The sequence below is a fragment of the Sinohyriopsis cumingii genome, chromosome 5 (genome assembly GCF_028554795.1).
Source record: "Sinohyriopsis cumingii isolate HCF-2022 chromosome 5, ASM2855479v2, whole genome shotgun sequence".
NCBI classification, from domain to species: Eukaryota; Metazoa; Mollusca; class Bivalvia; order Unionida; family Unionidae; genus Sinohyriopsis; species Sinohyriopsis cumingii.
Genome location: NC_142965.1, coordinates 78,770,519 through 78,798,460, shown reverse-complemented (window position 1 = coordinate 78,798,460; position 27,942 = coordinate 78,770,519). Strand labels below are relative to the sequence as shown.

The following is a 27,942-nucleotide window of genomic DNA, read 5'->3' as shown; positions in this document are numbered from 1 at the left end:
AAATTTCATAGAGATATCGTGAATGGTTTGGAGTTATGCTCTGGAGTCAAAAGTGTGATGGCTGGATGGACTCATGGTTGGACAGACAGACTGATGTGCAGACAGAACCCATTCTTATATTCCCTGACCAATGGGATAAAACAGAGGAAGACACCTGTTAAAGACAGACCTATAATCAGCATCACAATCATGTAGTTCCCCTGCTCCCACTTCCTATACCACTTTATATAACTTTTGGGCAATGAAAAACTTATTTTAAATGTAAAGATCAGAAAAGAAGAAAAAAAACAACAAGATTAAAATACAGCAACTTGCTTCTTGTACACAGTCACATATACACTGCAACAGGAAGAAAATATAACTATTTTGTGAATCATATGATGGCATGTTACGTGGAAGCAAAATACAGCTAAATCATCATCACTGTAAGTATTGCTCCTATACTTCCAGGCTGAATACAGTAAAGATGAGCATAAAAGCTTAACTTCATTGTGGCTGAGCAAAATGTGTCCAATACTTCATCAAACTGGTCTGCTGTAAAAAGTATCCAATTCTTCAGCACACTGGTGTGTTGAAATAATGTCCAATTCTTCAGCACACTAGTGTGTTGTAAGAATGTCCAATTCTTCAGCACACTGGTCTGGAGTAAAAAGTGTCCAATTTTTCAGCACACTGGTCTGGAGTAAAAAGTGTCCAATTCTTCAGCACACTGGTCTGGAGTAAAAAGCGTCCAATTCTTGAGCACACTGGTCTGGAGTAAAAAGCGTCCAATTCTTCAGCACACTGGTCTGGAGTAAAAAGCGTCCAATTCTTCTGCACACTGTTCTGTATTATTAAATGTACAATTCTGAAACACACTGGTTTCTGAGAAGCAAGGGGTGGTTGCAGTATAAGTTGTCATTATTTTTGGAATGCTATTTTTTGGTAAAGCATCTCTCTTATGCATCTTCTTAATATGGGCTTTAACTTAAAGTTTGGGTTTAGGAATATCTGCTTTACACCAATGCTCCAAAGAAACTTAACTACAGCACTGCATTGGAAAAAATCATATCTTGTTCATTTGGTCACAGGGTGCTGCATAGAGTCTATGTATGTGAAGATGATGACTTATTTTCCAAGGAATATCTTTGACATTTTAGTTCCTTCAGTTAAAATAGTATGCACACATACAGCATTTTAATGTTAGAAATTATCACATGCACGATTAATTCCATGACAATGTAGCTTTCTCAACGTTGTTGTTGACATCATTTACAGGCTCTGAAAGTTAGTTTTATATTCCTGATAATCCATTAATCCATGTTAATCCAGTAGTCAAAATCCATCATTACAGGATTCCACTCAATTTGTACATGTGTATATTTAGGATCCAAAGCTACCAAGGCAAACATGTATTGCATCTTGCACTGTAGTCATGAAACTGTCTTTACACAAATGTTAAACTCATTCAAATAAAAACAAGAGGCCCAAGTGGTCATGGTATAATATCTCACCTGACCGACCTCTGCATAATGGCCAAATGCAACAGAAGTTGGCAAAGAAATCTATGTCAGTAAAATGACTTCTGCAGAAATTTCCTCCACTGCTGCTAATTTATATGTTAACAAAATTCTTCAAGGTTTCTGCTGTTTTAATATCCTCATCCATACATTCCATACCACATCAACATTATTTATCTATTATCCAAAAACCTTAATGCCTGGAAACTTTATGTCAAAGTTGGTAAAATTCTGCTGAGCAATTTTTGGAGACAAATTTGAGTAATGTTTTCTGTTTCTTTGTACTGACATCAATATTTGATGGGAATATCCGTATAAATCAGACAGACCTTCAAGCTTGAATATTGTCAATTTGGACAACCTGTGCTAAGGATTCCATGTCCTGGTGAGTTAAAAAAAATATTGAACTTTCATAACTTTGTTGTTGGTGTGGTTGGAATAGAGAAAATGTCTATAATATTGTGTCTTTATATAATGTACACCGTATATGCTATCTTCACAAGCTGTAAATCACAAGATGTTAGCCAATCATAAGATTTTAGCAAATTTAAAATGGAAGATACAATTACATTAAATTGTATGTACAAAAGGCCTATTTTGTAACAAATCCATTATTCACTGAATCTGTCCTGAATTTGTAGAATTGTGGAATTTTCATCACATAAAAATATCAACATTCACAGGACATACAAAATTTCAGTGAGATCGAGAGACTCTAAAATATGATTTTTCATTTTTAAGAATTTTCAATTTCCTTACAGCGTGAGATGTCCGTACATAAATTTCACCAAGAACTGATATTTATATTCTAAGCATCATCCAGTTCCTCTTCATCACTGAAATAAGCATCTTTTTTGTACTTCTTCCTCTTTGGCTCCTCTGAGTCAGCGATTGTAAACAAACCTGGGTCCCTATATCTTGAAATGACCTCTTCCTCCATCTTCTGGTGCTAAAAGTTAAGCAAAACTGTGCATATAAAACAAGACACCAAAAACGGACCAATATTGCTTATCTGGTTCAGTCATAAAACTGAAAATGCATTATACAACTCCTGGGCAACATGTGGATGTGATGGCAGATAAGCATAATTTACACAAATTTGAAAGCCCTTCAATCTATGATGCTCTATGCCACATTTGGTAAAAATGGGTCCAGTGATTTTTATATATATGAAGTTTAAAATAGCAATTGTTGATAAACATATAAAAGGCAATAGATGCCAGAAACTCACATGGTATTACAGCCAGGTAAGCTAACAAAGTATCAAATCTTTGCAAGTGGTTTATTGTAAACTTTTTCTTACAACAACTGCCCGTGGTTGATTATAAAATCAATTATTCTGAGACTTAGTATTTCAAAAATGTGATCAATGTTCAATAAATAATTTACCCAATTCAGCTAAAAAATTTGCCCTCTTCCGAAAACATGCCTAATTTGTTTCATCTCATGGCAGGACAAGTGCAAAATTATTGATTGAATGATCCTAGTTTTATAGTGCACCAGCACTGTATGGCTATATAGTGCCACAAAAAAGGTTATATGATAAATGAAATACATTTTAAAAAATGGTTCATTATCAGTCAGAAATATACAGACAAAGAGAAAAAAGAGATGGTGAGGATAATATATATGAAGGTTCATGATCAACCAGGTATGTTAATGGTGCATATAAAGGGTAATTAGAAAATAAACGATAATTTTAGTGATTGACAGAACATGTTGGTTAAAAATAAAAATACAAAGGAAATATATGCACACAAGCTATATTTTAGAATAAAGGTTAACTTTCTTTTAAAAAATGCAAAATACAATACATTGCTAATAAAGTAATAAGGAAGAAATTAACAGTTTTCAAAATATTAATAACTTTGGAAATCAATATCTTCCTCTTTAATATCTGGAAATATGCTACAAAATTATTATCAGTGATGTTTCCATTTACCTGATAATTAATAGCAGCAGCAAGACTGTCCAATTTAGGGTTATCTCCCTTGTCTTCTTCTGACCTACTGTCCTCCTCTTCGGAACTAAAAAATTTGAAAAGATCCAAAAAATTTGAAACAAGTTTATTTAACTCATGACTATAACATGCCATCTAACTGAATGAATTCTGAAAAGTATGACAAGTTGAATAATTTCAACATTGCTCTCAAGGATATGATTAACATTTAAACAAAAAAAAACCCATTCTAAAACAGTGCATACAAGTTTAACAAAATTACTTTGTGATATTAATGCATTTGTGACTACACTCTTTCACAAGGGTGATGCATCCTACACATATCATTGCGCAAACATAAACCGCAGCTTAGACAATATTTGATTCTGGCACAGAACCAACATGATCAGTTGGAGCTATTTAACAAATAATTGGGGCCCTGAGTGGCTGAGTGGTCTAAAGAGCTCTCCATTCCGGATCACTGCCATCTCACCTCTGTCTGCGTAGGTTTGAGTCTCAGATTCGGCCAATGTGGGTATGTGAGAAAGCTTTCCAGTAGCTTCTCGAGGGTCGGTGGTTCTTTCCTGGGATTTTCCGGGTTCTTCCTCCACCATTAATACTGGCTGCCATGTATAGCCTATCGTGTGCTGAAAAATGACGTTAAATCCTACAACAACAACAAAAAATAATTAATGTTGAAGGTTTTGTTAGGCTCATGACAAACTATCTTTTCATGATTTTCATGCACTTGTTCATTCTGAAGGATAGAATCATACATTTTATCAGAGATTTACACAATCATGTGTCAGAGAGAAAACAAGGATTGACAAACCCTAGCTATCAAATAAGAGAAAGCCTCCAATGACAAGATCTAAATCTTAAACTTTTATGGCCAATCCAAAATTGTTGCAATCATTACAGGGTTTGCACTGCTTGCCAAGATATCATTATAAACAAAGCCATACATCTTTTTCCAGCACAACTGAATGGTTCATGTGGTTTACGTTTTTTTTTTTTTTTATGCAGCATTAACAATTTTAGTCATATCGCTATGATGTCTGCAGTGTGGCAGTTTAAAGTGATGTCTAGCACTGGGTGCATCACACTACTGAATGGATCTTACCACCAAACAGGGGCCCCAAGTGGCAGAGTGGTCTAAAGTGCTCTCAGTTACAAATCATTGCCATCTTACCTCTGTCAGCATGGGTTTGAGTCTAGGATTCAGCCAATGTGGGTATGTGAGAAAGCTTGCCAGTATCTTCTATTGGGTCTGTGGTTCTTCCTGGGGTTTTCCCAGGTTCTTCCTCTATCATTAATACTAGCTGCCATGCATAGCCTATCGTCTGCTGAAAAATGGCATTAAACCCCGCAACAAACAAGAACAAAACCACCAAACAACATGGATTTGTATGGAATATCCACTAAGGTGACTCAACAAAGAAATGGCAAATATTTATCCCCACATTTTTTAGTCATCCATAACCTCAGGTCAACGGTCAAAATAACAAGTACAATGTCAGTGAAATCTTTTGTAACTCTTGTACCAAACAAGATACATGTAGTTATAGGTACCAGATTTGGGGACCCGAGTGGCTGAGTTGACTAAAGCGCTCACCATTATGGATCACTGCCATCTCATCTCTATCTGCATGGGTTCAAGTCCAAGGCTTGGCTAGCATGGGTATGTGGGAAAGCCTGCCAGTAGCTTCTCATGATTCAGTGGTTCTTCCCTGGTTTTTCCAGGGTTCTTCCTCCACCAGTTATACTGGCCGCCATGTATAGCCTATCTTGTGCTGAAAAATGGCGTTAAACCCTAGAACAACAACAATGTACCAGATTTTGGGTTATGACCCCTTGTGTCACAGTCCAAGAATGGTCTGGGGGATAGTTTTGCCATTTCTAGTACCATTTTATGTTTATTTTGGAAAGGCAAGTAGCTTTATAAAATAAGACTATCACACTAACTCATAGAATTCTCCATTCTGTTTCCTTTTTCTCTTCTTTTCTTTCTTTGGTGGTGGTTCTCTCTCTCCAAGTATGTTTTTTGGACAACCGTAGCTCAGGTGGCCTTCTTCCTGCCAAAAAAAAATTGATCTAATAAGTTTACAGTGAATCTCCAAATCCAGATGGTATGTAATTGTTACAAAAGAAAACCTCATTATGAACAGGCATAAAATATACATTCAAACTTATATTCTGATATTTGGCAGTTTTATTTTGTAAGGTGAGAACCAAACAAATTATATTATAAATATTAAACTGTATAAGAAAGTTGTCATTATTAAACGTGGCTACAATGCTATAGAATCCAAATCCACAATTCAGCAGATGGATTGAACTGTTAAAACTGATGTAGACCTTTAGTTAAACTTCATCATTTACACTTAAAAAACTGCGATTTCCATTATTCAATAAATCATAAATTATGTTTCCTTGATAATATTTGCAACCTCATAATGTTAGGAATATTTCCACTACCTCACAAATTCAGTCCTCCTTAGCTGGAAAAGATGTTCACAATGCCTTTAGGAATATTTTAACGGAAATGCTAAAAGGTCTTTTGCTTGTCATAGTGTAAGTCATACCAGATTGGTCCCTCATTGGATAGAGCAGTGGTTCCCAACACCCAAATCAGGGTCATGAAGACATTCAGGAGAGTCACCAGGATTTTTTTGAGAGCGGCAAAACTTATCAAAATATGGAAATGGTGGTTGTGAGGCTCAGAAAAACTATTTTCTAGGGTTGCAGCCAAAAACGGTTCGGAACCACTCGGATAGAGGATGGTTGTCTAAACCTGATTATCAATTACTACTTGACTGGATGTGCACATCTGATTTGTTAAAATGTTTCAGGGTCATTAAAACATTAAATTATTCAACAAGAAGGCCAGGTGCTGCATGTTGAGCCTACAATCAAAGCATGCTGTAAAATGTGTGATACTGACCACAAAGTCAAAAGCTTGAGAAAGCATTTTGCAGAATGAATTGCTTTTACTTCATAATAATTCATCAAAACTATAAAGACAATCCATCAAAGGGTTTTGGAAATAAGAACAAATGAAAAAAATTTGACTAAAACATTCACATAAATTTTCTGTGACCATGACCTTGACCCCAAGATCAAGGGGGAAAGCAAGAATGTTGCAGAATGAATTGCCTCAGATTTATATTAATTCACAAGTATGTACAAAATCCATCCAGTGGTTAAGGAATATAAGCATAATAAAAAATTGTGGCCAAAACCCTCTGAAACCTTGACCATATGGTCAAAAGGCAGGCAAGCATCCATTGAATGATTTGTCTTAACTTCTTAATGAGTTATAACAAATATGATGAGACAGGTTGACGAAATATGGGCAGATTAAAAAAAAACTAATAAAAACTTCAATGCAAATTGTAAATGATTTTTACCTCAAGGTAAAATGGGTGTACCAGAATGTTGTAGAATCAATTGTCTAAGGTTCAAAATGAGTAATTCCATGTATAAAGAAAATCTATCAAGAGGTTTAGAAAATACAAGCAAATAATTTTTTTAAACCAAAATATGACTGTGACATAAACATAAAGATAAAAGAAATGAGTGAGCATATCAAAGAAAGAACTGTCCTAATGTCCTAATTACTCATGCCAAGTACACCACTCCCTCGATAACTCGTGCCCTGATAACTTGCAAACCTGCTTATAACGCGGTGTCAGGCATGGATCCCATTTTTTAAACCCGAATATACCAAAAAAAATTATCCCTATTTGTTGAACTTGAAGAAAATCACGATCAAAATTGGTAACGGAAACTCTGATGTATCGCTCGTTTTATCGTTGAAAACAGTAGATAGGACCTGGAAATTTTAATCAATACTATGAAATATAAAATTAAAAAATAACTCCTACAATTTTTGACATTTTCTTTCCAAACGACATTCCTAATACACCACAATTAACGATATGTAAAGAAATTTCAATCAATGAAAATGTCACTTACACCGAGTGGAGGCAGTACTTTAATAAATAAATACAAATTAAATAATTTTTTTATCAACTGAAATTTGTGTTCTAGTTCCATCTTTTAGTTCATTTTAAGTGTAATTGTCATAAGTGCACTGTGTCCTCTTGTAATTAAATGTAAAATGCATCAATCTACAGTAACAGTTATGTCCGCGAGCATATCTCTGAGAACCAAATTAAGTGCTGTGTTTTGATAACTGACTTACGGAAGTATTTGTTGTATTGTTGCACTGAATTAAAAGCTGGCCTCCTTTATATTATCACGTTAATTATGTCTTTTGAAGAAGAAAAAAGGAGGTGGAATAAAAGAAAAGTTAAAAGGCACAAACAATTAAGCCTATCTTGGAAAAAAACACATTTTGTCCTCAAAAGTTAGGCTGAAATTAAGCTGCTTATTTTGTTTAATGCATATCTTGTATGCATGTAAGTTACCCACTGGAGAGAGAAAAACCCATATTTAAAGAATTACTGTGATGTCTTTTTAAAAGCATCATCTACCATTGTTTGAAAACTTGAAATTAGTGTAACAATATCAAAGGGAGATAACTATTATTTGGTTTAACCATTTACCCAAATCTGAGTTAATTATCTTGATATAAAACTGGCCTAAAAAGCATATTTTGGTTATTACTTTTAGCAAGACCATGACGTTTGTGATTATTTTTAGAAATACAAATTGTAATTTTGGTCAAATAGAATGGACACTATGCCATAAGCATGGAGGGATTGCAATCCTTAATGACAAAAATGACTAATAATTAATATGTACAATGGTTTTTTTTTAAAATAAAAAAATCTTGGAATTTTATATAAACAGTGCCTACCATGTCAACCAGTTCAGAGAAGGAGTACTTCAGACCGTTTGAATGAGTGGACACTGAAGAGAAGTAAATTATAACACGAAAATAATGAGAATGAGAACAGAAATACGCACAGTAACAAATGTGACTTTTGACAGAATGCAACAATGATGATAAGATTATAAATACCAAAACACAAAAATGCGATCTTTTCCAAGACATCTAAAAAAGTTATTATAAAAAAGGAAGGTATATATTAGTATGAAAACTGAGTATTAAGGTTTCAATTTATAACTATCGAGTTACATTTAATATACAAACCCCACATTCGTAGCATCTAGTCTTGTCTTTGTACTCCTTTCTGCGAATGAACTCTGGGGCTCTTCCATTGTCTTTAGCCATGCTGCATTTTATGGTCCTCTCAAACATCTAAACAAATTTCAAAAACTTTTCAATATGGACTAATGAATAACTAATAATTTAAGTATTTACAAAACAATTACACACTGCTCCGGTGGCCTAGTGGTTAGAGCATCCACCTTGGAAGCGGGAGGTCATGGGTTCGAACCCAAGCCGAGTCATACCAAAGACTTACAAAAATGGTACTAACAGCTGCCTTGCTGGGCGCTCAGCATTAAGGGGTTAGTGTTAGGACTGGTCAGCCTAGTGTCAGGATAATGTGACTGGGTGGGACATCATGCTATATGTCTGTGGCATGATGCCCCAGTGCTAGACATCACTATAAACTACCACACCGCAGACATTGTATCAATATGACTGAAAAACTGTTAAAGCTATGTTAAAAATCCTAATCACACACACACACAAAACAATTATACATTTCTCAAACCAGAATCTTGTGACAAAAATAAATATAAATTGCATTCACTGGTGATAAACTTCTATGAAACTCAAATCCAGCCCAACTTGATTTTTAATCATGAATCTCTGTGACAAAATTATACAACATACAAGCAAGAAATTCAAGGAATAATGTCTTACCCACTCCCTGCTTGATGACAATATGCTTTTACTTGCAAATGATCTTGACCTAGTCCAAGGGTCACTGAGAGGACAACAGTGTATGAAAATGAAAAAGGTGCTTAATGATTTTACAGCCCATGCTTGTTAGCTATTCTCTCCGTAAAGCTTTGACTGAAAACTTAAAAGAGACTCAAAATAACATGAATATTGACTGGTTATGAAAGGGTAGTTTTCCAATTATATAGTCAAAGTATGACAGCTTTATCTACCTGAGCTTGGCACATATAGAAACACTTTACCCAAAAATTTAACTAGAATTTTTAAATGACCCTGACCTTGCCTGAGGGTCAGAGTATGGGTGGGGCTGCATGAATATGAAAGAGTAGAATCTCCCAATACTACAGTTCAAGTATGAAAATTAACCCTCTCAGGTTTCATAGTTTTTGCAAATGGAGCAAGTCTAAAGGCCCAAAACCTGTAGTTCTCAACAGTAAGTAACATTTCAAACCTCTCCACTTTTGCTTTAATTTAGACACACACCCCCCATTTTAAAAGCAAGAAACATTATTTAAATTATGCATTTATTTCAGAACTATTTCAGATCAACAGAACAACGTATTGAATCATAACATGTTTTTCCAAACTGTGCAAGGTCATCTCATTAGCATTTGTGGATCTTAGGCATTATCAAATTAATGTGAGATCTTGATCATATAGGCCTATATTCAAAGTTTTATCAAAATCTGATCAGAAATATGACCTCCAGAGTGATAAAAAACTCAGCCAATCAGATGAAAAATCACCTCATTAATATTTTTGGATATCACTCATATTCTAAAACTCATCAAAATTAGTTGAACAATATGGCTTTTTGACAGTAGCTAGCCCACACCACCAGAAGTAAGATCATCTCATTATTAGCTATATCTTGTTCATTACTGAATTCATCTGTGATACTGAGGATATAAGTATATATTCCAAGTTTTATTAACACTAAATCTGAAATACGGGCTCATCAGTGGTAACAAGCTAAGTCAATCAATTTCAAAATAATCTTATTATTGTGTGTAGATCTCACTCATTATCGAACTTATAGTCCAGGTTTAATTAAAATCGGATCAGAAATTTATCTCAAGAGTGGTAACAAGCTAAGCCAATCAAGTGCAAAATATTATTAATTTGACTGGATCTCACTCATTATCAAATTACTCAAGATATTTATAATATAAGTACACATTCCAAGTTTAATTAAAATGAGATAAGAAATTTGATCTCAACAGTATTAAGAAGCTCAGCAAATTAAATGCAACACTATCTCATCGATATGCATAAATCATGCTCATGATTGAGCTCACATGATACTGATCATATAAATCTACATTCAAGTTTGATCAAAAATGGGCAAAAACTACATAGCCTACAGCATGGTAACAAGCAAATGTTGACTGACACATGATGGACAGGCAATTTATGATGGACACATGGTCATAACATAAGTTTGTAAGGCCTTACAGCCATGTGAGATAACAATTTGCAAACCCTTCAAGCCAATATGCTTTCTGTAAAATTTGGTCAATATCAGTTGAGTGACATTTGGGAAGAAGTAGTTTAAAGCTTTTCTATTTTTAGTAATAGGTGCCATATTTGATGGAGGACTGATATCATTTGTTCTGTGTCAATTCTGGTTAAATTCTTTTGAGTCGTTTTCTCAGACAAAGTTGTTCAAAGGTTTTTCTATTTTTAGTAATTGTGGCCATATCTGAAGGTGGATTGGCATCACTGTACAAATCTAAAGCACTTTATGCCAGGATGCTCTGTGCCAATAAAAAAAACAACTTGGTATAGTGTATCTTGAGAAGTCTAAAATAGCAGTTGTTGATGGACACATGACAGGTGATTGATACACAACAGACATAGTGATATAGTTTATGGCCATGTGAGGTAAACACTTGAACCAAAACCCTGACGATATCACCATTGTCACAGGTAGACTGATTGATGCATATATTAAAAAAAAAAGGAACAAAAAACCTGGCTATTCTGAAGGCAAAAACCTAGTGCCCACTGCCTTAGAAAATAAATTTCAGACTTTTTTCCCCCCATACCAAATTGTAAGATAACTGACGAAAAACTCATGTTTGGACTGAAATCCAATGTGGTAATATCAACTTAATTAATGTTGGTCTATGAAAGGTTCATCTCAAATGCTTTTTCATTTGGTCAAATGGACAGTTGTTGATCAATAGAAAGACAGATGATGTGAAGACAAACAATGAATGAATGAATGGATGAACAAACAAATGAACAAATGAATGAGGACTTGACATCTCTATATTTACTGTGATGGGCCGACATACCTTTGTGTTATTCAAAGCCCTAACAGCTTTGTATGCTGAGTCTCTTTCCAAGTAGAGGACAAATGCCACGCCCTTACTCTTCCTGGTCACCTTGTCCCTCATTACGGTTACCCTGAAAGAAATTACAAAGAAAAGTATTTTAAAATTATTGATTAAAAATTAACTTTAATTTTAGTTATTTAAATGCTAGGAAGTATACAAAAGTTGGTATAGAACTTAAAAACCAACAAAATATAATGTTGCCAATAGACTGCTCTGCAGACTAAAATAATTCAAAATGGATTTTGTTTGTTCAAGCCAACAAGGTTTTTACACAAAAAGTTAGGAGTTAAAAAACACAAAGAAAAACAAATTGTGTAGATGAGTACAAATCTAAACCTGATGAAATATGTTGAACTGTATGGGTCTTCCTCAAATAGTTTTAGCGCTATTCCAATAAATGAAAACCAAGTCAGAATGGATGTACGCATGTTTTAATGTAGAGATAAAAATCAATATCCTCCTTTTGCTGTCATTGTAGTGGAATGCAAAACTGCCACAATTTATGTTTTCTGCTGACAGAAAAGTTTCTGTTGTTCATCATTTGGGAACTTTGGGATTTTGTTCAATGCCTTGCAGTTCTACTTAATTTTCTTTATAACCTGGGATGCATAATTTAAAAATTGTTATCAAATTTTTTACAGAGCTGAATTATTTCCCTCCCATTAAATTTACCTTCAAAGCATTCATGTAGATTTAAAGAATAATGATTCTTTTCAATTACTTTGACGAATTTTAATTTTCACTTTGATGTTCCTTAAAAATACTAATCAACATGTTAGAGTTGAAAACTATTAGGCCACTTCTATTTTGTTGGCTACTTTCCAAAACAAATGTAAAAAAAATATTATTTCCAAAAACATGTTCTAGCAGAAAGTTCTAAAGTGTTCCTCACTTTACAGTACATACATAACATAAATACAGAGAAACTTTTAAGTCAAACATCTATGATGCACCAGTTGACTCAAATGAAAATACTTTAAGTAGTCCAACATCTGTGATACCATAAAAATGTTAAGCTTGATTTATTGTTTTATGTCACAGAAAAACAAGCAGGGTATTTATTACAGAGGCAAATGGAGTAAAAAGTCATGCTGAAGGACACACCATGCAAGCTGACCTCAGTTCTAACCTGCACCTTATCTTTCACTAGTCCCTCTAACCACAAAGCAACGACGACATGTACTGTAAAATGACTAACAATGTCATCGCAAAACTTTAATGCTTACAAAACCTACTGACATTTAAGTGCATTGCAATGGTAGCACATGCCAAATTTATGGGAAAAAAAACACGAATTACATAATGATTTTAATAAAAATGTTGACACAGATATTTGCCTAGTGTACACAATGCAATGTGCCGACTGTAAATGTGTTTTTTCATTCACTGATATTAGTAATTTTTGTGCATCTATACAAAACTCAATTAAGTTACAGGCAGTAGCGTACTTAACAACTGTTCCATATTTAGTAAATATCTGATGCAAATCATTGTTAGTCAAGGAGAATGGTAAGTTGGAAACATAGATTGTGCTCTTGCTTGGAGCCAGTCCACCACTCCCTCCTGGACGTCCACTCATGGTCAAGGTTTGAACAAAGACAGATTCAGATATAGAATGGTTGTATCAGTTGATCATCTCTGAAATGTAAAAATACCAATGGAATGAACAGATTTATCGTTTATATATATATATATATATATATATATATATATATATATATATATATATATATATAATAATGTAATACAGTTTTTAAACATGTGATAAATTTTTTTTACATTGGATATAGACTCTAACTGAAAAGCAATCTTAGCTGGAATAGACTATACATTTTTCAGTCAGAAAAAAACGTTTATATTGTCCACCACGAGACACCATTCTATGTCAAGTAAAATGTTTTGATTGCAAGAAATTTATGTACAAAAACTTTTTCTGAGAATTGTAAATTAAATTACAGGAATAATTTTGCAGGAAATTAGAGAAAACAATAATAAGTTGATTGATTGATTGATTGATTGATTTTTAACGGCGCATCAGCACTGTTAGGCTATTTAGCGCCAAAGTGTTATTTGTATAATCTTTTAAAACTTATAAAAGGTCCTATATCGACCAGCGATATAAAAGAACAAATGGTTGAAATTAAAAACAGTAAGATGGTAACGGTGCAAAATAAAGCTTCCCGATCAACGGGAGATGTAACTGTTGTATGTTAATGAAAAAAGATGAAAAGGTATTAAAATGGGACGGTATATATATTGCATAAAACTGCACAAGGTGATAGCATAAAAGTCAGAGTTTAGAGTAAATATTTACGGCTTTCAAGAACTCTATAATACGAGTGATGTTTATATTATCAAAAAGTTCTTTCATGTCATGCACAATGTAATAACGATCGCGCGTAGGTTGTAGGTCAAAGCACTCTATCATAAAGTGCTTGACAGTGAATGGTTCATTGCAAGAAACACACTCTGGTGGGTCTTCTCCTTTTAGTATGTGGGTGTGGGTGATATAAGTATGACCAATTCGGATTCTTGCAATGACTACCTCCTCCGTACAAATGGTTCTGTAGGAAGGAGTCCATTCTCCTAGAGTTGGCTTGATTGCATGAAGTTTGTTATTCACGGCATCATTCCATGATGCCTGCCACTTCTGACAAAAGAACTTTCTGATACAAGGTTTAAAATCAGTATATGGTATTTTAAAATCAGATGGTTCTTGAGTAAGGGCCATTTTAGCAGCGCGATCTGCTTTTTCGTTACCTTTAATACCAATGTGGCTAGGTAACCAACAGTATATTATATTGTGGGAGACACTCAGCTCGGTATTTTTGATCAGTATGTTTTTCAATAATGGGTTCTCCAGTTTTCTATTGTGTAGTGACTGGAGTACTGATAGCGAGTCGGAGAAGATGATACTGTTTAAAATATGGTTCTTTTCTATATGTTGCAGAGCAAGGTCTATTGCTCTGATTTCAGCTGTAAAAATTGATGCTCCATTTGGTAAGCAAACTTGCGTTGTGTGATTTCCACAAACAAAGGCTGCAGCAGCCTTTTCCTCATCCTTTGATCCATCAGTGTAAATTCTGGTGTAGTTTTTAAATTTGGTGAGGAGTTCATGATAAGAGTTGTGGAAGATAGAAGGGTTTGTTTAGGATTTTTTTCCATCGTTTAGTGTAAAACGTACTTTTGGTTGTTTAATTAGCCAGGGTGGTGTTTTGGAGATGGACGTTTTCTGAATTTTAGAAAGATCTATATTTGTAGTGTCAAGGCTGGATGATATTCTAATGCCAAAGGAAGGTATGGTGTTTGGTTTATTTTCGTATAAAGTTTTGTATTTGGGTTGAAAAACAGCCGAAAAAGCAGGATTCAGAGGGTTTGATTTTAATTTGAGAGCATACTGTGCAGAAAGCATTTCTCTACGATGCGATAACGGTGGTTCATTTGCCTCAGCTAGAAGGCTTTCACATGGGTATGTTTTATATGCTCCCAGAGCCAGTCTTATTCCCTGGTGATGAATTGGATCAAGCATTTTAAGATATGACTTTCGGGCTGAACCATACACAACGCAACCATAGTCTGGTTTAGAGCGAATAAACGTTCTATATAAATTCAGGATGACTTTTCTATCAGCACCCCAGTCAGTCTGCGCTACTACTTTAAGTAGGTCAAGTGCTTTTAAGCATTTGGCTTTCAAGTTTTTTAGGTGTGGAATAAAAGTCAGTTTTTTGTCAAAGATATACCCAAAAATTTTGTTTCCTCTACAACTGGAATAGGTGTTCCATCCAGCGTGAGTTTAGGTTCTTCGTGGTGTCGTCGTAATTGACAGAAATGCATGCATACCATTTTTGATTTCGAGAATTTGAAGCCGTTCGTACTAGCCCAATTTTGAATCTTGTTGATATTTTGCTGTAGTTGTCTTTCAATTGTATGCATGTGCTTTGACCGATAACATATGAGAAAATCATCAACATATAGTGAGCAATCCACACCAGGAGTCAAACACTTGGTGATGTTATTAATTTTGATATTGAAAAGTGTCACAGATAAATTACTGCCCTGGGGCACACCCATCTCTTGCTTGTGCACATCTGAGAGAGTAGAGCCCACTTGTACATTGAATTCTCTGTCGGAGAGGAAGTTGGATATGAAAGAGGGCAGACGGCCTTTTAGACCTAGATCGTGCAGGTCTTTTAGTATCCCGTACTTCCATGTTGTGTCATAGGCCTTTTCTAAATCAAAGAAAACCGCTACTAAATGTTCTTTCTTGATAAATGCATCGCAAATGAATGTTTCTAGTCTAATCAGATGATAGTTGGTGCTCCGTCCATAACGAAAGCCACTTTGGAAATGAGATTTTCAATTGTTGGTTTCCAGGTACCAAACAAGCCTAGAATTGATCATTCGTTCCATTGTTTTGCACATGCAGCTTGTGAGTGCAATAGGTCAATAGTTGGTAGGATCTTCGCTATCTTTACCGGGTTTGGGAACTGGTATTACTGTTGCTTCTTTCCATATTTTAGGTAGGTTACCAGTAATCCATAAATCATTGAAGAGTTTCAAAAGAGATGTTAAAGATGATTCTGGAAGATGTTTTAAAAACTGGTAATGTATTTTGTCAGGCCCAGCGGAAGTATCATGGGCCTTGTCTAAAGCCTCCATAAGTTCCGATAGTGAAAACATTTGGTTGTAGCTTTCCGAGTTGTTGGATGTGAATTTTAAATGTGACTTTTCTTTTTGAGTTTTCAATATTTGGAAGGCTTCGGAATAATTAGATGAGGAATTTTTAGAGAATGTATCAGCAAGAACATTTGCTATGTCATGTTTTGAGCTAAAATTGATATTGTTCAGTTTCAGATGTTGGAAAGAATTGTGTTTTCTCTTTCCGTTTATTTTGCGGATCGTGTCCCAAACTTTCTTAATTGAGGAACGAGAGTTTAAAGAGGAAACATATTTCATCCATGATGCTCGTTTACTTTCTTTGATTGTGCAGCGAGCTTTGGCCCAGAGAATACGATATTTACTTAAATTCTCAGGCGTCGGATGATTGTTAAATTTTTTCAAGGCTTCTCGGCGTTGCCGTATGGCTTCCTTACATTCCTTAGTGAGCCAAGGTTTTAGGGTTCTTTTACAGTTTGTTGAGGACTTGGGGATAGATTCTTCTGCAATGTCTGTTAAAATAGATGTAAAATGCTGAATGGGGTCGTTAACATTGAAAACTGTATCCTCATTCAGCCTAGTTTTACAGAGTGCTTCGAACTTGGCCCAGTCGGCCTTCTTTAAATTCCATTGTGGAATTACTTCATCAATTGTAGAGTTATGATTTACAAGGGAGATTGGGAAGTGATCGCTGCTGTGAAGGTCATCAGCGACCTTCCATTCATAGTCCAAAAGCAGCGAAGGAGAACAAATTGTCAAATCGATGCATGTGTATGTACCCGTGCCTGGGTGTAAATATGTAGGTGTTTTGGTATTATATAGACACAGATCGTGTTTAGAAATAAAGTCTTCAACTTTGTGACCTCTGTCATTTATATGATTTGATCCCCATAAAAGGTTATGGGCATTAAAATCCCCGAGTAAAACAAAGGGTGCGGGAAGCTGTTGAACAAGATTGTCGAGTTCGTTTGGTACTAGGTTAGTGTTTGGTGGTAAATAAATAGAGCAAAATGTAATCACTCGATGTAGAGTGACGCTTACAGCAATGGCTTATAAATTGGTATTTAAATGAATGAAGCTATGAGGAGCTCTGTTGTTCACAATAACAGAAACTCCTCCTGATGCCCTATCAACATTTGGAGAGCAGGTGTTAAACAGGGAGTAGTTTTTAAATGTGATATTGTCCGTATCTTTCAAGAATGTTTCTTGAAGGCATAGTACTGCAGATCATGTTCGTTTAAAAGCAGGAGAATATCATTGTAATTTGCTTTAAGTCCTCGACAATTCCATTGTATGATAGTGTTTTTCATTATAAATTTAAATTAAAAATTGTGGAGCTAGGTTAGGCCTTTTGCAGAGGGAATTTGTTTGGTTATTTCTCTGGAGGAAGTACGGGGGTGAATTTTTTGTTGTTAGGTCTGGAGCTACCTTGAGCGCATAGAGCAGATTCTTCTGCATCCATGCTCTCAATGTCTCCAAACCTGTTATATAGTTTGATGGGGTCATCTGACCCCTTTTGTTGTCTGTTTCCGTGAGATTTTTTACTTTTTGGTGATTTCGGTGGTTGGGTATTATTAAATGTAGTCTGAGTAGATGCCGTGTTTTTCTGTGCTTGGTAATGGGGGTGTTTGAATTTGGTGTTGAATTGGGTGCTTCTGTTTGTGTTTGAGCGTCCTTCGTTGTTTTAGGATTGCTCTTCACTACAGTGGAGAAGGATTGGCCAGGATGGGCTGTTTTTGCCTGTACAAGTTTTCTGGCTTCTGGATAGGGAATATTATTTGTGTATTTCACCCTCTGAATTTCCTTCTCATGTTTCCAGGTATCACAATCCTTGGAATTTGCGTGGTGCTCTTTCCCGCAGTTGACACAATGCGGAGTTGCTCTACAATCAGATTCCTGATGAGCATTGTCTCTGCATCGGCCACATATTTGGCTCTTGGAGCAGTGTCTTCGTGATGGCCGTATTTTTGACACTTATAACACCAAAGGGGGTTGGGAATGTAAATCTCTACCTTTACTTGCAAAAAGCCAACTTTTACCACTTTGGGTACAGTTGGCCTGTTGAAGGTGAGTACAATGGTGTTGGTGTCCTGCAGATTGTTATTACGTCTAATACGTATTCGTCGGACTGCAGTGACACCTTCACCTTACATTCCTTCGATGATATCAGCGTCGGTGACTCCAGCCAAGTCACGACAGCGAATCACGCCTTTGGACGTATTCAGTGTGGTGTGAGCGAATGAGGTCACTGGGATATCAAACAACGTTTTCATTTTCCTGATATTGTCTGATTGACCTCGTCGCTCACACTCAATAAGAAGACAACCCGATTTCAACTTTTTAACACTTTTAGGTGTGCCAATCGATCCAGTGATAGTCTTTTCGATGACAAATGGAGATAGTGCGGCAAGCGGTTTTGTGGCATCTTTGGACTGTATGACCATGAAGCGTGGAAATGACTCCACACTGCATGGTTCGTCGTCAGACTCTGATAAGGGTTTCGATCTTTTATTTTGATTTTTTTGGAGTTTTCCATTTTGGCTTAATTAAAATTCAGCACCCGTGCTCCCCACCCACCAAGGAGCTCAACAAGGGGACACTTTTCAAGTGCCAGGGATACACAGATGCCATACTCAGTTGATAAAATTACCTTTGATTGACCCTGAAGTCGCCAATTTTCTAAGGTTGGTAAAATTATACCCCGAATGACCCGTTAAACCACCGCCTTCTAGGAAGTCTTCTAAGACTTGGAAAAGGGAAAGATAAAGGAAGAGAATATAGGGGCAACGGTGGTATCAAGAGAGATACAAGGAGACAGATAAAGAAGGTGAGAGAGTAAATAAAGACTTCCTAGGGCTCGGCATGACCAGCCGATTTGTCGGAACCGGGCCCATCCCGACCACCCGTCTAAGAGAAGCAGAGGCCAAAGTAGTGTATTGCATGGAAAGCCTCTGCTCAACTACCAGGATCCTTTCCTCCCCCGACACGGGACGCAACCCACGGCAAACAAGTTGCCTCTACTTAGTCGCCTTTTACGACACGTAGCGAGGCACGTCGGGCCAATTCTACAACCCCGGACCCGCAGGGGGAACAATAATAAGTAAAAAAATAAGTAAAAACTGAACAGTAACACTAAAAATCTGAAATCATACTGATTTATTTATATACAAAAAAAATCAGACAGTTAATCTGACAAACCAATTTTAATTTAAACTGTTTATTCAGTAATATGGTTAAGTCAAGATTACACCTATTCCTTCCAAGTTAAAAGGTCATCTACTTGCCAAAGTAGAAGCCTATTGGAGTGGTCCCCCTTTCAGTTATAAGGATTGTGCTAAGTCGTGTCAATCATGAGTCACTACCAACAGTGACTCATGCTTGACATGACTTAGCACAATCCTTGTAACCAGTGGATGTGCATGATTTTCCAGGGATGTAAATGTGGGATAGGCTTCAGCAGGTGTGCCTGTATTATATTTTTCTTTAAAATATTTGTTTCCCCTTTAAAATATGTTACCTTATCCTAATATAGGTATAAGGAAGAGAGATTTGCATACCCTGGAGTTAGCCATGACTTTGGTCTCCTACTGTACGTGATGCAGCTTCGAATTTCATGTGAGATATGGGATATGGTTACCACATAGTTTATGCACAGATACAAAAAACAATTTCAATGTCACTCATACAAATCCAGTGAAATAGAATGGCCTGCACCATTAGGAAGCTACTGAATAGCCTGGGAAGGGAGCCAATTTTTCTACTTGTATAAGTCCAAACGGATCACACTCAGTCTTTAGAATGTAAGGACTATGAGATAAAAGCCTCCCATGTCTAACTTTTTTGTATGTTAGACAGCAGCTGCCATTTTCTCAGCTATTATACATTAGAAATTAAAACAGAAATTGAGCATACCTGGAATGTTTCAAACTTGAATGTGGATTTTGTTGAAGAAAGAAGGCAGAGGACTGTGGATTGACTTCTCTCTTGCCTTCTAAGAAACACATGACAGTCCAGATAACAGGAAGAATGTGCTCTTATAAAAAAAAACATCTGTCATGATTCAAATGCAGTTCCTATCACCTAATGATAAAGGTGAAGATCACTCCTAAAGGGAGTAAACCCTGTTAATCTGGATGGAGTGAAGGATGTGCATATGGCAGCCAGTCGTGCAGTGACAAAGAAGGTCCTCCCATTAGCTGTACTGCTATTTCTAATACAATTGATCACTGGATTTGGTAGGCAAGGCTTTACCTGCCACTGAGGATAAGAGGACAATCTGTGTGTGTGTGTGTGTGTGTGTGTGCTAAGTGTGTGTGTGTGTGTTGTGGATTGGTGGTGCAGAATGGGAGAGTCTGTGGTCACAATGAGAAGACCTAAGAGCTGGTCACTCATCCATGACAGTGCAGTAAGGATGATGAGCTCTGAGATCTGACAGTAATTAAGTGCTCACAGAAGTATATTCATACTTTTATTTGATGACTAGGATTTTTTTTCAAACAAAGACTAAATGTCATAATTTTTTAAAATTCTGGTTTCTGAAATAAAAACAATATAAGTTTTTCCAGTTGCTAAATGAAGGCTTTTGAATGAAAATAATTTCTGACTATAGTAATCAATCACTTTTGGCAATTTTTGGTGGTCACTAGCGAGAACATAACAAGCTATTTCTACCAACTTGTACCAATCGAAACAGTGTTGCTAGCATTTTAAAAACTATTTCAGACCACCCCACCTGAGCTACCCACCATTCATTGTATTCAATTTTGAGTGTACTCAACCTCGAGTCCTGAACTTTCTAGATTTTTAGGTTGCATGTTGTTTGTTCATTAGTTATGTGATAATTGGGTGACATAATTGTTCTGATGGTCAGCCAGTATAGCAGATAAAGGACAGACCCATATTGTGAACTGGGTTGTCCTGGGGATCAACAAACATAACATAAAAGAGACAGACCCATGATGTGATCAAGGGTTGCCCTGGTGGTCAACAAACATAACAGATAAGGGACAGACCCATGATATAATCTAGGGTTGTCCTGGTAGTCAACAAACATAATAGATAAGGGACAGACCCATCATGTGAAGCTAATTCATTACCAGTTAGAACTCCAGAACATAGCAACACAAACTCAACCCCAAGAAGCAACAACTCCTCAAGTAATATGCCACCAAAATGTGTCAGCTTCCTGATGATAAATTTTCACGGTATCATGAATAAACAAGTGGGCTTGTATAACATGATCTTGCGCATGTCCCCTGCTGTGATCCTTGGAACTGAAACAAATATTAATATGAAATAAGATAACATTTAGTTTCAGTTGGTATGATTTAAAACAATGCATTATAAGCTTTAATAAGCTTTGTACTGATATGACATAAAAAAACAATAATGATATTAAATCCAAAAAAAACTGCAAGACGTACAGACATAGCATAATAAATAGATAAGAAGGGACAAAACACACAATGTCTAACTTAAAAGATAAGTTTTGCATTTTAGGCTATTTAAAACAGTAACAAAAAATGAGTGAAGACAACAAGCTTTGTAAAATTAAACAAATAATTTATTTCCCTAGAAAAACAACATAAAAATGAGAAAAAGAACTTATCGTTCTACAAATCAAATCTAAAAATAATCCAAGAATAAAAAATAGAAGTCCTAGTAAAAAAAAGTCCTAATGAAACTGAGTTTGAATCCTGATGAAATCCAAAATGGAAGGCGATGACATATGCTGTGGTCAGGGTCATACTGATGTGTCAACAGTTCTTTGTTGAATCTCAAAAAAATAATATTCCAGTGTTTGAATTCTTTGTAAATTTTGATAACTGTCCTTGTCCAAGAATTAATTTAGAGCACAAATATTTCCAGGGGAAAATATTCTCTTGGAATCCAAATAATTTGAAGAAAAATTAAAAACTTCAACTCAAACTGGTCACAACAAAATACCTTGAAGTGTCAATGGTTTAAAGCCTGATTGACTAAGTTCTCTGTAGAAAACAGTTACATACTAATTTAAGACATAAAGCAGATTCCTGTATAAGGGTCACATTATTATCTTTCTAGAACATAGAAGCTTTTTAAACATGCCTAACATCACATATGGCCTTGACTAAAACCAATGATTTTTACTCTGGGAAAGAATTTAAAATAAGAATAAAACAAGTTGTTTACAAGAACCCTATACTGATTCTGAATCAAGGTCAGGAACTAGGTCAACATTAGATACAATGTCTCTATAAAGTTGTTTACATCAAAAATTTTAAAAACTGAACTCTATTCTAGACAACTTTACAATAGCGTGTAATGGAATAAAAAAAATTTAAAAACAAAAAACAAACAAATAAATTAAATCAAATACAAATTAAATCAAATATACATAAGCAAGCAAAGCATTTTAAAAAGACAAGTTGCATTTTAAAAAGACAAGTTAAAAGTAAATTTAGTGTTAACGTAACTGAAGAAAAAAACAAAAACAACATCGGTTAGGATGATGCAAAGGCTGGAGAAAAAAACAGACAAAAACAAATTAAAAGCATAGAGAGATGCAGATTATGCCTTACTTTAAAAAGAAAGGATATACCAGTAGGGCACTTGATGGTACATAAGACAATGGGAACACTGATATTAGCTCTCATCATCAAAGCATGAGAGTTTGTGGGTGGGTGGGTATTATTTGCAGACCTTACATTTACATTTAGTAGATCAATAATTTTATCCTTGAATGGTAAAGACTGTAAATTTTACAGTCTTTACCATTCAAGGATAAAATTATTGATCTAAATGAATTAAAATTGTATTGGTCTCTACAGTGATTAGGTAACTCATTTTATTGAATGACAACTGCATAGCCAAAAGATTTTTGACATTAACTGCGGTTTTAATTCTTGGGACATCTAAAATATGTGAATATCAATTTGTGTTTAAAACATGTACACTTTTGGCAGCACACTTATGGTATTCAGAATTTCAAAAGTCTCCAGAGACGTAGTTCTAAATCTGCATAGTTGCATAGTTGGCAGTTTTGTCATAAGCAAGAACTTGATAACTGCTTGCAAAATTATCATACAAATCTCAGAGCATGCTCTTGTATTTCTTCAGGTCTAGTAGCATTCATGTCACTACAGAAATGCCAGACTAAGAGACAGAAGTTGAAAGTGGATAGGCTAACTGTATGCTAGATTGTCAGTTTGTTGAGTCTAGTGAACTTCTGACCAATATGTTTCAAGACAAGCTCACCTACAAATATATTTTGCATGTGAATCAAAATTGCAGTTGGTAGTCAATGTCAGTTCCTATCAGTTTGACTATTTCTTCCCTGCACTGCTTATGTTAAGGACAGGCTTCATACTGAATCTATTTTTACCCACATATAGTGTTTGTTTGAAACTTTTCAGGGTTGGTTGGCTTTTGTATGTGTTGTGTCAATGAGTATCAAAGTCTGGTGAGGAAAAGTGTTATCATCAACATAGTTAATTAAAGAGCCGTATTTAATGAAAAAAAATTTGCCCAACAGTAAAGGTCCAATGACTGAACCCCTTCACCCTTCATAGCTGACAAAAAGTTAAGTTCCCCAGCACATCCTTCTAAAAAGTGTGTTGTCAGAGACTTATTCTTTAATTTATTTACCAAAATACTATACTTTCAAGTTTTTACAGGTACTGCTTGATGTGTACAAAGTGTATTTTATAAGCATCATATGCTTACCATATATAGTTCTCTTTAGTTCTCTGTTCATATAAGGTAATGATTTATTATGTACAAGTTTTATTGGATTATGTTTGTCTGTAACGTTAAATGAAACTTTTTCAAAGTTAACAAAGAGATAACAGATTCCAAGTCAATATGATAAGACCAGGGAGTAAATAGAGTATTCTGTAAGTCTTTTACAAAGCCATTCACATTAAAATCTTTAAAACTTTTATATTAAGGTAACAGAATGCAGTGTCTCCTAGTTGAGTGAACACCATAATATGAAAATCAATTATTCCAGTAGACCCATTACACAAGACCATTGAGGTAAATTATCTTGATGTTCAGATTCTTCTTATTAACATTCCCAGTGAATAAATATGTAAGAATGAAGTATTCCATGAAGATACAATGTAGATGATGAATAAAGGTGGTAGAGACCAGATTATGAATGCGAAGAATTATTACATTTTTACTCTGACTAATACTGATGCCATTAACCAAATTGCAAGCATCACTTTCCAAAACCCAAAGTATACAAATACCTATATGTTGTACAGAGACATCAAATGGAGGGATATTTGAAGCCCTATCCTTGGTACCTGGCATAAATCACTTTGTTATTGGTTAATGAATATAGCAAAAAAAAATCTTTAACAGATCACCTACGTGACAGGGTTATCTTGAGATGAGCGATCACGATATACTGGCTATAAACACACTACATGTACTTAGGTCTTTTTGATCCAAAAAGCCCAAAAGAATGGTGCTTAATTAAATACAATAAAATAAAGACTGACTTGTCAGTTTTCTGGGACAAATCTATAAATCTGATCCTGCCAATAATTCAGTTGTAGACAACTGGAATAGATTGAAGGTGCCATTCCCAAAGAATAAAATAAAGTGTAAGCCAGATAAATAGTTGATTAAAGAACTAATAAAAAACAACATACTTTATACAAAATTAAAAAAGAACAATCTCAATGCAGACAGGAAAAAAATATCAAAGACATTCACCACTGTTTGAAAATATAAAAAATCTAGAAGATAGGAACCATGAACATAGGAATTTTTAAATGTTACGGCTTAGTGCTGGAAACAGTTAAAGAAAAAGTTTTGTTGAAAGAATAATTTCATCTCTTACAGTGAAGGATATGCAACAAATCTCAAGGTTACTCCCCATATGGATCAATTCCAAAGATCCATATTTCCAGAGGAGTGGGATTATACACCAAAACAATAAATTATAAAAAGGCAAGTGATCCAGAAAAGATGCCAATTTAACACCTGAAAGATATTTCAGAAATAGTAGTAACAATACTTGCAACAATCTGTCAGTAATCTCTTGAAACAACAGAGGTACCATCTGATTGAATAATGCTAAAGTCATACCCATCTTCATGAAAGGAGATTGATCAAAATCAGAAAATGATTGCTCTGCAACTGCAAGTGCATACAAAATGCTGGAACACATTGAAGTATCCAATGTAATGGACGATTTCGATAACCAGAACATATGGGATGAAATCTACATGGACTTTTGTCCAAAATGGTCCTGCAAAACACCCCTTCTCATGAACAGTGATGACATTGCTAGAAACTTGGACAAAAGTCACTCAAGCTGATATGGCTATCTTGGATTTCTCCAAAGCCTCTGACAAAATCCTACAACAGAGATTGTCACACAAGTCAGCACAGATGCATTTACAGGTGGATTGATTGTCCTAAACGGTAAAGATTGTGCAAAACTGTACCACATAAACAACTGTTCCCGTGCTAAATTCGTACGTTTCGGAGCTCAGAACTTAAATTCGATGCAATGCAGAAAAATTAATGATAGCTTGAATAGGAAAATATCATAGGAGTAAAACAAGCCATAGAGTGTGGTTGAGTGCTTTCAAAGACGGAAATAGAAGGAAACTGAGGATCAGACATAGAATGAAGTTTTTGGAAGTAATTACCTTCTCTCTCTTATTATAGTTAGTCCATAATGTAAGACCTCGACGCTGATAACTGTTAGTGCGTAATAAGGTCTTACATCTAGGACTACGTTACAGTATGAGAGACAGGGTCCTTTGCCAGAACGGGTCATCCGGGAAACCTCACGAAATTGTATTACTTGAGGTTATTGCTTTTTTGAACACTGATTAAGCTCGCGTCGAGCACCTGAGAAGGTCCAGCTATTATTCACAAATATTAAATCACATGCATATTTGGTAGTATAATTAAAAGCCTGAATAAGAAGAAAAGCATGGCACTGATTTCAATAGGGAAATTCACTCAATAATACAAAACATGGATTATGGACGTTTCGCCCCATGGACGTTTCGGCCCAGGACATTTCGCCCCACTTCAATGGACATTTCGCCCCATTTCAATGGACATTTCGCCCCACATGGTATATGGACGTTTCGCCCCATGGACGTTTCGGCCCAGGACATTTCGCCCCACATCAATGGAAATATCGGACATTTCTAGAAATTCACAAGCATTACACCATTGTCTTCATTTTACTTTAGGGGCCTACCGTTAAGATTTAATTTCATGCCCCATAATCCCATCACTCTCATCCATTTCAATAAAATGTATTTTCCCAATTTTGACATGTAGTAGTCTCCCTTTAAAATCTTTACCCTCTTCTATTCTCTCCCATTGGATTCCTGGACATTGTTCGATCTATTGATTTACGTGATATTAAAACAACTAGTATCAAGAAAAGGAAAGACTGCAAGTCATAGAGCCACTGATAAATTTCCATGCAGATACGTGCACGAGCTTCTATCCCAAACGATCTGTCGGACAATGCACTTGAAGAATCATAATTTTATCCTAAAACTCAGATTTTGATATACTAAGATCAAACGTTGTTTATTTATATGTCATTGTTTTTGTTATTAGTGAACGCCATAACATCTGTGCTAAATTGTAATTTCCTTGTCATAAAAGCTTACACGACTTACTCACCCTGGCTGCAGCTTAATTACCTTGATACCACATTAGTAGATTATTTAAATATGAAGATCAAAGAAGTTACCTGGCTGTAATTAAGTCCTATTAACACTTGCTGGGAACAATAGTGAACGCCAGAACATTTTTTTCTTTATGGCACCAGACAGATGCACCCCTACTTATATAAAAAAAATGATGTTGTTTTATATGTGTATATTTTCCAAAATTTTGCCGGGGTATTTATGTATTTCCCTAGTGTGATCTATAGGGATGTTCATCCTAGTCCGGTTTTTGTCACCTTACTCGAAAGCCCTCCCCATAATTTCAAGTTGACCATGGCTAGAGGAAGGGACAGCCACTAAATCAAATTATCCAAGTTTTATTATTATATTTTCTTATTGGATACAATCTATCCAATGATAATTTGTCATTGTTTTATTATTTTAAATTTAAATTGGGATTTTTATTTTAAATTTAATTTGGAATTTGGGCAAATAAAGGGTGGACTGTATTTAAACGACAAATAAATCATATTGTTTTGTATGATTGATGATGTGTTTCGTTTCTCGCATTACCATTATACTGAGACAGGCTGTACTCGAGTGAGGGTGCATACTTTATTTAATTGTACTTCTCCCGACTGGAGCAGGCCGTCTCTTTAACTATTTAGAATAATACCAAAGGATTCAGATCACAAGGGACACTTAATTACATTTTTGATCATTTTAAAGTAAAATGAAGAACGTAGTGTAATGCTGATGAATTTCTATAAATGTCCGATATTTCCATCAATGTGGGGCGAAGTGTCCTGGGCCGAAACGTCCATGTACCATGTGGGGCGAAATGTCCATTGAAGTGGGGCGAAATGTCTTGGACCGAAACGTCCATGGGGCGAAACGTCCAGGTACCACAAAACATTTGACCTACACAACTGCGGACTGTAAAGCATCTCTTGCAGGAATCTTGAGTACTCTCCCCTGTTACTCTTCAGACTGCTTTTAAAACTTTATTTTTCTGATTCTTTTA

General features: G+C 35.5%; 1 protein-coding gene across 1 annotated transcript; it reads right to left on the bottom strand.

Moving 5' to 3' along the window:
- Nucleotides 1–302: 302 nt before the first annotated feature.
- Nucleotides 303–27,894, bottom strand: LOC149799542 (zinc finger CCHC-type and RNA-binding motif-containing protein 1-like). Its single transcript, XM_089958887.1, has 8 exons — nucleotides 27,844–27,894; nucleotides 21,375–21,551; nucleotides 13,071–13,260; nucleotides 11,581–11,692; nucleotides 8,561–8,668; nucleotides 5,404–5,513; nucleotides 3,442–3,526; nucleotides 303–2,448 (listed from the first exon to the last, which is right to left on the bottom strand). Exons 3-8 carry the CDS (start codon nucleotides 13,199–13,201, stop codon nucleotides 2,308–2,310), a joined length of 687 nt encoding a protein of 228 aa, XP_089815013.1. The 5' UTR covers nucleotides 13,202–13,260; nucleotides 21,375–21,551; nucleotides 27,844–27,894; the 3' UTR covers nucleotides 303–2,307.
- Between the last annotated feature and the right edge of the window lie 48 nt (nucleotides 27,895–27,942).